Source organism: Oncorhynchus mykiss, chromosome 15 (genome assembly GCF_013265735.2).
Source record: "Oncorhynchus mykiss isolate Arlee chromosome 15, USDA_OmykA_1.1, whole genome shotgun sequence".
In the NCBI taxonomy this organism is placed as follows: Eukaryota; Metazoa; Chordata; class Actinopteri; order Salmoniformes; family Salmonidae; genus Oncorhynchus; species Oncorhynchus mykiss.
In genome coordinates this window covers 22047264-22059063 of record NC_048579.1, presented here as the reverse complement: position 1 = coordinate 22059063, position 11800 = coordinate 22047264, and the positions used below count along the sequence as shown (strand labels likewise).

General features: G+C 43.6%; 1 protein-coding gene across 2 annotated transcripts in view; it reads right to left on the bottom strand.

Annotated features, from left to right (window-relative positions):
- Positions 1–5003: 5003 nt before the first annotated feature.
- Positions 5004–11800, bottom strand: part of LOC110489805 (reversion-inducing cysteine-rich protein with Kazal motifs) — a 57243-nt gene continuing 50446 nt past the window's right edge. For both annotated transcript variants that reach the window (XM_036944063.1, XM_036944064.1), the window contains 4 exons: positions 10281–10491; positions 9985–10058; positions 8539–8694; positions 5004–6645 (listed from right to left, as the gene is read on the bottom strand). In XM_036944063.1, coding sequence (XP_036799958.1) covers positions 6331–6645; positions 8539–8694; positions 9985–10058; positions 10281–10491 — 756 coding nt within the window. In that variant the 3' untranslated portion in view covers positions 5004–6330. The remainder of the gene's footprint in view (positions 6646–8538; positions 8695–9984; positions 10059–10280; positions 10492–11800) is intronic.

Sequence of the window (11800 nt, the reverse complement as noted above, 5' to 3'; positions counted from 1 at the left end):
CTATTAAAATGTATCCAACGGAGTATCCAAAGGCAGATTCGACTGCTGCTACTTTTTCATGAGAACACAGGAAAGGGTTGCATCAACACTTTGAGTCACAAAGGCAATTAAACCGAGAAGATAACATCCTTGAAATTAAGCAGCTCCCATGGTTTGATTTTGTTTTGGCTTCTCTTAAGAAATGATGTAATGGTTGATTAGAAATACCCTCAGACAGTGCCCTCCACCCAAGTCTCTGTATCTAGTATCTGGTTCAGTTTGAAGTGGTTAATGCAACTCTTTGCTTTGAAAGGAAACCAACTGCACCTCATGTCCTAGCTTCATCCCGCAACTAGCCATTCAAATGAATGCCATCTGTAAAATTAAAAGTCAAAGTCAAAATTGTTCATATAAATGTTAATTTAAATGTGTAGTTGTGGGACAAAGCTACACATGGTCATGCAAATAGGATAAACAGATAGGTGGAGATGCAAATTAGCCATGTGTTGACTCAAGTTGGTGGAGCACTAATAACAGTCTCTCTCTGTCAGGAGGGTGGGTTGGAAGGAAGGAAAAAAGGGTGCTTTTTCAGAGTACTCAAACATGACCTGTGTCTCTGTTTCTGTGACAATGCGTGGCGATAATGTGGCAATTTTAAATGGCCGCGCTTTTCAGTTTGGGTGAGAGACTGAGAGGAACAAACAGGGCAGGTGGTGCCCTGGGAGGGGGTTATCTCAGGAGTGAGTGACAGGTGTGAATATTAATCCGGTCCTCACAGCCTACAGTCCTCCTTCACTCTCTCTCTCTCACTAATGATGTGGGGCTGGGCGCACAGATGGCTCCCAAGCAGGATCCTAGATATACTTGCCTGGACAGCTGGTGACTTCCCATTTACCACTTAAAGAGGGGCCTGCCACCACCAATGTGTCCCCAACCTGTCACCTGTAAACCAAAGACACGGTGGAATTCTGTGGAGTACTACCAACACAGGAGCCATTTAAAAGAACACTCGTAAACCCTGACTCACTCTCTATGTTTCAAAAAATGGGAATTTCTGCCATGAAATTGAATGTGCTGGTGTTTACTTATTTGTAGAGTGTTATGGCCTCATATAGACCAGGGTTGGAACATGTTGTTTGGAGCTATCTATTGTGGTTGAGCATTGCTTTTAGGCATTATATTACAGTTGAAGTCAGAAGTTTACATATACTTAGGTTGGAGTGATTAAAACTCATTTTTCAACCACTCCACAAATGTCTTGTTAACCAACTGTAGTTTTTGCAAGTTGGTTAGGACATCTACTTTGTGCATGACACAAGTATTTTTTCCAACAATTGTTTACAGACAGATTATTTCACTCATAATTTCACTGTATCACAATTCCAGTGGGTCAGAAGTTTACATGCACTAAGTTGACTGTGCCTTTAAAAGCTCGGAAAAATCCAGAATGTCATGGCTTTAGAAAGTTCTGATAGGCTAAGTGACATCATTTGAGTCAATTGTAGGTGTACCTGTGGATGTATTTCAAGGCCTTACCTTCAAACTCAGTACCTCTTTGCTTGACATCATGGGGAAATCAAAAGAAATCAGCCAATACCTCAGAAAAAAAATTGTAGACCTCCACAAGTCTGGTTCATCCTTGGGAGTAATTTCCAAATGCCTGAAGGTACTACGTTCATCTGTACAAACAGTAGTACGCAAGTATGAACACCATGGGACTATGCAGACGTCATACCGCTCAGGAAGGAGATGCGTTCTGTCTCCTAGAGATGAACGTACTTTGGTGCGAAAAATGCAAATCAATCCCAGAACAACAGCAAAGGACCTTGTGAAGATGCTGGAGGAAACAGGTACAAAGGTATCTATATCAACAGTAAATTGAGTCGTATATCGACGTAACCTGAAAGGCTGTTCAGCAAGGAAGAAGCCACTGCTCCAAAACCGCCATAAAAAAGCCAGACTACGGTTTGCAACTGCACATGGGGACAAAGATCTAACTTTTTGGAGAAATGTCCTCCAGTCTGATGTAACAAAAATGGCCATATAGACCATCGTTATGTTTGGAGGAAAAAGGGGGAGGCTTGCAAGCCGAAGAACACCATCCCAATCGTGAAGCACGGGGTGGCAGCATCATGTTGTGGAGGTGCTTTGCTGCAGGAGGGACTGGTGCACTTCACAAAATAGATGGCATCATGGGGTAGGAAAACTATGTGGCTATATTGAAGCAACATCTCAAGACATCAGTCAGGAAGTTAAATCTTGGTCGCAAATGGGTCTTCCAAATGGACAATGACACCAAGCATTCTTCCAAATTTGTGCAAAAATGGCTTAAGGACAACACAGTCAAGGTATTGGAGGGGTTGCAAATGGGTCTTCCAAATGGACAATGACCCCAAGCATACTTCCAAAGTTGTGGCAAAATGGCTTAAGGTCAACAAAGTCAAGGTATTGGAGTGGCCAACACAAAGCCCTGACCTCAATCCTATAGAACATTTGTGACAAGAACTGAAAAAGCGTGTGCGAGTGAAGAGGCCTACAAACCTGACTCAGTTACACCAGCTCTGTCAGGAGGAATGGGCCAAAATTCACCCAACTTATTGTGGGAAGTGTGTGAAAGGCTACCCGAAACGTTTGACCCAAGTTAAACAATTTAAAGGCAGTGCTACCAAATACGAATTGAGTGTATGTAAACTTCTGACCCACTGGGAATGTGATGAAAGAAATAAAAGCTGAAATAAATCATTCTCTCCACTATTATTCTGACATTTCACATTCCTAAAACAAAGTGGTGATCCTAACTGACCTAAAAAAGGACATTTTTACTCTGATTAAATGTCAGGAATTGTGAAAAACGGAGTTTAAATGTATTTGGCTAAGGTGTGTGTAAACTTCCGACTTCAACTGTATGTTCAGGGTCAGGGCTGAGGAGGAATGAGAAAGTGTTTGTTGAGAAACAAACTGTAATGTAAGTAAAATACCAAATGAATGCTGGTATAAGCACCCCCAACCCAAAACATCTTCCGGTTGCCATGGAGCCCACTGTCAGGAATCTTAACATTGACTATAGTCATCTCGCATCTCTCCATGGCTACTGCTGATGCAGGAGAAATCTGGCAAAAAAAATTCAGCCACGCATCACTATAGAACAGCAAACCTGGTTTCTAAAAACAGATAAAGCAACACCTCACAGTACAACGCCTCTCCCCTATTTGACCTAGATAGTTTGTGTGTATGTGCTGATATGTCAGCTACGTGTGCCATTTTTAAATATATGTAGTTCTGTCCTTGAGCTGGTCTTGTCTATTAATGTTCTGTATTATGTCATGTTTCATGTTTTGGGTGGACCCCAGGAAGAGTAGCTGCTCCTTTCGCAAAAGGGGATGGGGATCTTAATAAAATACCAAAATACCAAGGGTTCTGTTATGCAAGTGAGGTACAGTGATGAGTGATGGAAAGAGCTTTGGGGCCTGTAAATGAAAGCAGATTCTGTACATTAATTGAATCCATTACAATCATAAGTACGGAGGAAAGGAAAGGAACTGTGTAGCGAATCAATTCTGTTAGCTGTAATTTAATAGAGTGCACTACGGGACAACATCCTTCTACACTGCTTTACAGAACCTGCGAGAATAGATGAGTTTCCACTCGTGCAGTAGGCCAACAGGTTCATTTAAAAGCTAGAGTTAGAGAGCCAGGAGACTCCAGGTACGGCCTTTGGCGACTTGGGCACAGGCTAGTTAGGCGTTCATATGGTCGTTCACTTTAGGTACTAGCCACTGCCTTTTACCTAAGAGTGTTGGGGCTAGGTAGGTCAGCAATGGAGAAGGGAAGGGGGGATACCTAGTCAGTTGTACAACTGAATGCATTCAACTGAAATGTGTCTTCCGCATTTAACCCAACCCTTCTGAGTCAGAGAGGTGCTGGGGGGCTGCCTTAATCGACATCCACATCTTCCAGCACCGGGGAACTGTGCATTAACTGCCTTGCTCAGGGGCAGAACAACATGTTTTTACCTTGTCAGCTCAGGGACTCGATCCAGCAACCTTTTGGTTACTGGCCCAACGCTCTAAATGGATCAGGATTTTTTTTTTAAGGAAACAATTCTACATCTGGATAAATTACTGCTCTTGGAGAGAGGTGATCGAGGTCATCCCACTAAATAAAAGTTTAACACATTTCAAGCAGACACACACCAGCGCAAATTCTCAAGAGCAGGTCACACACACTGAGAGGAGGCTTCTCGTCATCATTATTTACACAGTGGATAGTTAAGCGTGTAAACAACGTTGGGTCAAAGGGGAGCCGCCAAGGCCTTTATCAGACACAAGGGGTTTCCACATCCGCTCTCTGGAGCACACCTACGAGGGGCCCTAGGAAATAGATACTTGTTTCCTTACTCCCATCACAGCCAGCCCTGTAGGAGAGTACTACATCATTACAGGTCACTATCTACAGCACTCAACCACCTTAGAGGCTGTGCCAGAGCCAGACACCCCCTTGTGGTGATAGTATGTCATTGCATGTTAGAGGGTACATTTTTATTTTACCTATATTTAAATAGGCAAGTCAGTTAGGAATAAATTCTTATTTTCAATGACACCCTAGGAACTGTAGGTTAACTGCCTTGTTCAGGGGCAGAACAACATATTTCTACCTTGTCAGCTGAGGGATTCAATCCTGCAACCTTTCAGTTACAAGTCCAATGCTCTAACCACTAGGCGACCTGCCTAGTGGTTTGGGAAGGCTTTGGCTCTTTCTCATTTGTCTTTCCTTAGATTCCTCGTGTCCTTCCTTGCCTCCTGCTCACAACGTATTTGAGGAGAAGATTTGAGAGGAGGAACTTTGGAACACTTTTTGAGGAGGGAGGATGAAGAAGACAAGTGAGAAGTTCAGAACAGCATATTAATGTGACTGGATTGATAAAATATATTTTATTTGTCACTTCTGCTTCAATGTGGAATCTTTAAAACTTCAATTATTCTTCCTAAGGAGTTAAGATGATGAAATGTACAACAACAAACAACCTTCTGTTTGATTGTAGGACTTTATATTTTATAAAATATGCATTCTGTTGGCATTTTACAAACACATTGCAAGTACTGCCATCTCCACCGAGACAATGATGCAATACAGTGATGATTAACATAATGCTTAAGTGCCTACAGCTATACTCTTTCTAAACATTGGCAATATGAACACTTGATAACATAAAAACAACAAAAAACTGAGTTTAAATCCCTCGGAAACAGATACAATACTACAAGGACCCTTGAAGGGTTTGCTGCTACAAAGCTGCCTAGCACGATAATACTGTAGAAAACGGGGACACTTCGTGTTGCGTAGGCATAGAGACAACATAAAATCAAACGTGGGGACAGGACAAACATAGTACAATACATTCTGGAGTAAAAACACTTCATAATTGTCATCATGCAAGAATAAAACATTTAGAAAATGGCACATATTGAATCACATCTCGATCCATATCTTATTTGAAATATAGAACATTTCGGAATAGTTTCGGAATAATTATTATCAACATTATAAAGTTATTGCATTTATTTCACATAGGAACTATATGCAAAGCATGTTGTTGCTATTTTTTTTGTTCCTACCCATGTGTATCATGGGTAAAGTGATGATTGTCATTTTCATTAAAAACATGGCTGTCGTTCCTCCTTATTTGATATCTTATCTACACTAGAGGAACAACAAGAATCCCTTTTGTGTCTTTCAGCCTACGGAGCGGGAATGCTTGCTTGCCTTTGACCTGTTTCACGTTCCAGTATTACTGTCTCAGTCAGCACCTCCCCACTCGCTCTTTATTTACAATAGTAGAAATGTAAAATGGGAGTGGGAGAAAGGGGAGGAGAGGGGGAGGAGGCGGAGGAGGGTAATTACACCCCTGAGATTATCTGGGACAAATGTCAGTGTTTGGGAGCGCACCTGTCTGACATCTAGACCCTACTCCCCCTCTGAGACTTAACCACCTGGTTCCTCTCTCTCTCTGTGTCACGCACACACACACACACACACGTGTGCGTACACATACGCATAAACACAAGCACGCAGGCAAAAACCCACACAAACTCCCCACTCCACAGCTTTAGAGGAGGAGAGAGCTTCTGTTGCAGAATAAAACAGATACAAAACCCTGTGTGATAAAACTCATCTTCCTTATAACGATATATATAGAGCTCTGTGGAACCAAAGCTGGAATGTGATTGTGTCTCCGCTTCTCTTGTTCAATTAGGATTCATCTCATAGCTTCTCGTCCATGATTGTGTTGACGCTGGTGCAGTAGAGTTAATGGGATTGATTGTCAAGGCTTTTACAGGCTGATGCTTCCTGTCAGGCAATGACCCGAGAAGGGGTCAGAATACTCCACAACACACCCAGCCTCCTGCCAGCGGGGCCTGGCTGGCTAGCAGAGGCTAGCGTGGCCTCGGATAGGCCTGGTGCCAAAGTGAGGAGGAGGCCCAGGGCGAGGCAGAAGAAGATGGGCAGGGAGGAGGGCGTTGAGCTGGCGTGGCCCGCGGACCTGATGGTGGAGATGGAGACCTCGGAGGTGAGGAAGGCAGACAGAGGAACATGGGAGACCAGGGTGGGGCTGCCGTAGTTGATGAGCGAGTCAATCTTCTCCGCCTCCATGCTGCAGGCTTCAATCTGCGACGGGATACACACACACACAATATTCAGGTGAAATTTACAGACACACAGTCCTCCTCCCACAGTTTTCTATGCTTTTGTTTGTGTGTGTGTGTGTGTGTATCTTTATTCCCTTCTGAAAATGTTATTTTGGTACAAACGTGTCCCAAACCAGGCTCTTTATTTGTGTATGAAACAATCCTAACGAACCACCTAAAAGCCCACATTATTGACAAATAGTTCCTATGAATAGAGTCATAGAGAGAATGATGCAAGGCTGGCTGTGAACTCCATTTGCCGGTTTGCATCGATCATTATCGCTCAGGGCTGTTTTTGCAGAGACAGCAATACAATGGGTGGAAAAGGGTGTGCAAAACAACTTAATTGGGCGTTTCACCCTAGACGGTAGTGATGAGATGTCTGATTATTTGTCCCAGTGGAGTAAGAGAGATTCTGAGAGAGGACTTTGATTAGTCCCCCAGTAAGAGGGGGTTTGGGTCTCCAGGCTCATGAGGCGTTTAGAAAATCTTTGTGTTTAACCTTTATTTATCCAGCTTAGTCATTGAAATGAAACCTATTTTCAGGGAGAACTGGAGACAGCAGTTGAACAAATAACAGGGAAATATTGGCCCAGACATATTTATCATGACCCCTGTGCCCTCCCCGATAAAGTCCCTGTTCAGGACGGCCCAACGTCACAGAACCGTCAGACAGCAATTGATGTATTGTTGCAGAACCAATATGATTGTCTCTCGTGTAGAATTAGGAAGTCGTTTCAGGCAGCTCTATTCAAACATTTCACTGTACTGAGCACACACCCCTGGGACATCTGTGTGACTGAACCATTCGTTCATATTCACTACAGAGCCACTAGAAGGCCAGTCTACAGGCTGTGTCACAACTCACTACGCTCCTCTCCATGAACCCCATCAGACTAACCACAAGCATGGCAAAACATGTTATCTGAACTACATTTCAAACAGGAGGAACCAGAGAGAGCGAGAGAGAGAGAGAGAGAGAGAGAGAGAGAGAGAGAGAGAGAGAGAGAGAGAGATAATAGGCAGTCCAGCTGGTACATTTGTGGTGAAAAGGTTACCACCAAACACATTTTTTGAGTTTGAGATATAAGCCGAATAAAAAATCCAAATAATCGTGATCTCTTTTCAGAATCTATGAGAAGATAATCACAAAAGTGTCCTCCAAGCCCATTCCGGAATATCCCATGTCTCTAAACACTGGCCTGTGGGCATCCTCTGTGTGAGCGATCAGCTTGTTAACAAATGCCTCCTCTCTTCTTCTGTAATGACTGTGAGGGGGTGGAGAAACAGAGGGCTCAGTTCTGCGTAGGAAACAATAGCGCTCACAACACCATGATGGGATGATCTGGCCCCAAGGTTTAGTGTATGCTATGCTGATTAGGCTCCAGGTCATGCATTAACCAGGAAGTAAAACTAAGAATGTGTCTCAAATGGCACCCAATTCCCTATATAGTGCACTACTTGGCCTTGGAACACTGAAGAATAGGCCTACAAGCAGGGAATCAATTGTTGTCCGTCTGAGAGGAAGCTCATGTTGCCAGAGCACCAGGCTTATCTATTGTGGACGAAGGACAGTCGATACATCTCTGTGAGAGAGAGTGATTGAGTGAGTGACAGACAGACAGACAGGCAGTCAGAGAGTGTGTGAGAGAGAGAGACAGACAGACACCTGGTTTGCCCCATCCTGGGCTCAAACCAGGGACCCTCTGAACACCCACAAAGCATCATTACCTGTCACTTCACAAAAGCCGCAGGCATTGTAGAGCAAGGGAAAAGTCTACTTCAAGGTCTCAGAGCTGGTGACATCACCGAAGGAAAGCTATTAGCGTGCACCGCAAACTAGCTAGCTCAGTGTCTGCGTAAGTGTGCGTACCTGCAGTGGGGTGGGTTGCTGGTCCACTGGGACGATGAGGACGATGATCTCTGAGTCGATGCTCAGGTAGCCGAAGATGTCACACTGCGGCACGGAGATGTGGAGACGCAGGATCCTCAGGATGTCATGGACCGTCACTGGCTGCTTCCTGTTCAACTGCAACACCAAACCAGGAGGACAAACACAGTCGCACAGAACCAGAGCCAGAGGGGGAAAAGTTTGAGATTCAATTCATTGCAGATAAAGGAAAACTGAACTGCGGGTTTCTTCAAGTTCGTGCTGAATGTGGTCAATACATGTTATTCATCCCCAATTATTAAGAAATATGAAATACCTTTGTGAACAGAAGTTGAAAGGGCAATGAATGTCTTACAGTATAGTGCCTGCTGTCATGGAATGTTTGACACCAATATGGAGGATTGGTTGGAAAAACTATGATGTGTATATTCATTGCTTGTCTGAGTGAGTCATGTCGTCTAGGCCCAAATCCAAAGGCAATTTGTTTGCGATTAGCAGGTTTATGTTCTAGACTTAACGTTGATAAGATGTTTGTGTTGGAAATTAGACTAATAGCCCAGGTTTATAACGAACCTGCTTTGAATTACATGTTTTTTTTTTAGCTTATTAGCTGTTATAAGCATGTATACGAGGCATTTCTGGGCATTTGCTCTTAAAGCTGCGGCCCGACCCAGTCATTTCAAACTGGCGAAGAATTCCAGAGGAAGACATGTGATGTTGATGCTTGGTATTTTGGATCTAGGCCTCACTCTAGTGGTCGTTTGGTGTCATTACAGCTCAAAATCAACAGTCGATGCCAAGGGGGTGGCTAATCCCAGTTGAGTAAGACCTAGTCAACTGGGTTTGCAGGCTTTTATTCCAGCCCTGCACAATCATACCTGACACTATGCCCTTGATTAGCAGAATCTAGTGTTTAGGAGCAGGGCCGTATAACAAAAGCCTGCACACAGAATTCCGCAGTTGGTGGAGCTATTGCTTATACCTAAGGTTGCACATTTTTGGAAACTTTCAATAAATTCTCTGGGTTTTCCTAATGCTCAGTTTTTAGGATTCCGGGAATTAGGAGGTAATAAGCAGGAAATCTGGAATCCTCCAACCAAGATTTCTGGAAAACCAGGGAATTTATTGAAATGTACCTACATTTTGCAACCCTACTTATACATAGACAGTCCTCTTCAATCCACAAAGTAGTGTCCACAGTTTAGATTCAGATATGCAGCAAAACAATTGTTCGTAAATGTTCAACATATATAACACAACAGGGAACCTTTCAACCCTCTTTTTAATGTTAAAATCCATTAAAATCCAACAAAGCAGCCAGCTGGTTGGAAAAGTGAGTGAGTGAGTGAGAGGGAAGGGGACAACTTTTCTGAAATGGAACACAGCCTGGGACGCAAATAAGTGAGGAGCATGTCAGAAGGTGCTGACCTTAGCGAAGTTGTTAATCTGCTCCTTGTTCCACAGGATCTGCAGCATGCCCGCACACAGAGGACAGCATGCACCTGTGAGAGGAAGGGGTTGCCACCAAGTTGTCAGGGGTCAGAGGTTAGGAGTCAATCACAACAATATCGTAATAAGATTTGTGTTCCTGTGTGGAAAAATCCTAAGTATAACATGAGAGCCTTTATATGTCAAAGTGAACGTGGCTGCGCCACTGAGTGTACTGACCACAGAATTAAATAAAACATTAGATATTATATGATTTCTGTCTCTATTGTACTGACCGGGTGGTGTGACAGGGATGCAACCCGGGGTGGACAGGGCGGGGCAGGGGATCATGTCACAGCCTGAGTCAGAGGCAAACTCTGCCACCGCCCCCACGGCGTGGCACCGCCCCTGATAGTCCACGGCAACGCGGTCCGAGTAGGCCTCGCACACTGTGTTGTACGTCTCGCCGTTGTGGCCGCACACAGGCCGCGCCTTTTTACAGGCATCCTGCACAGAACCCAAACACATACACACACAGACACAAGAAAGTTTGAGTTAGGATTCAGCCCTTATTAATGTATTTTGTGAAAAATATCATATATTAAAACATAAATACACGTGACCTCTCTTCATAATACATCACTCATATCCAGATAAACTTAATCAAGGTAAGCTACTCCAATTAGTCACATAGGGAGGCCATTTGTTTATATATCAGACCAGGTGTATTGGTTTTCTTTGAATAGCTCTGTACCTCTGTACCAGCAATACTCTCAGAGAGTTTGGTTGATTGCGGTTTGATTGCGTGCCTCTTGGTTCGGTGACTTGACACCGGGACTGAAGTGGGTTTTTAATGGGTTGTCGTCTACCTTAAACGTGTATAAAACTAAATCCGGTCTGTTCCACTGATGGAGCCACTGCTCAGAGCTACCGAGGCGAGACGCCATCAGGCTGACGTTGTAAGCGACCGCGATGGAGAAACATGATCCTACCAGGCCCTAAACACTAAATAACCACTTGAATTCAACTTTCAGCTTTAATTCTCCACTTTCACAAACACACACACACACACACAAACATGGGGGGATTTTGCCTGTATCATGTACAAGCACAGTCCTACACAGAGGAGATGTATGTGTCTGCAGGTAGACTAAGTGCATGGGCAGACTAAGAACCTAAATGCAACATATTATTTTATTAGACAAAACCATAGGGTATTTCAGCTTTTGGTGGGCTGGGATATCTGCCTCCTCTCATAAACCATGGCAAAAACATACATACTCAGTCAGTTACTGGAGGTAGGATATGAACATTTGGAATATGTGTGTGTGTTTGTGTTGCAACAGCTGGGCCTTGTTATCCTACCTCTGAATGCAGGCTCTCCATTTAAGCATTCACGAACACAAACAGAGAAAAGCTTTTCAGAAACTCTAAAAACAAGGATTATCTCTGTGTGATTGACTACATGCTGTGCAGCTCCCTCCAGTAGGGCGATTTTCAAATAGCTGACTGTTTAATGCTATCTAGCAGGTGTTACAATGCTACCTATTGCTGCCTCTCCTTATGAGTTCTGGCATGCCTTCTCATCATAAATCAATTACATGTATTGAATTGTCCAAAAGCCCTTAAACACTGTCAACATTTATAGTCAATTTAGCGCAGTGGTCACCAACCAGTCGATCGCGATCGACTTGTTGATCTCCAAGGTATTTCTAGTCGATCGCCAAACATTTCTGTTAAAAACACAACGATAAAGCCTTGAGTTCCTATTTTGTTATTAGTCTCGGGCTGTTGGTGATAGGTGCAGCAAATTCAG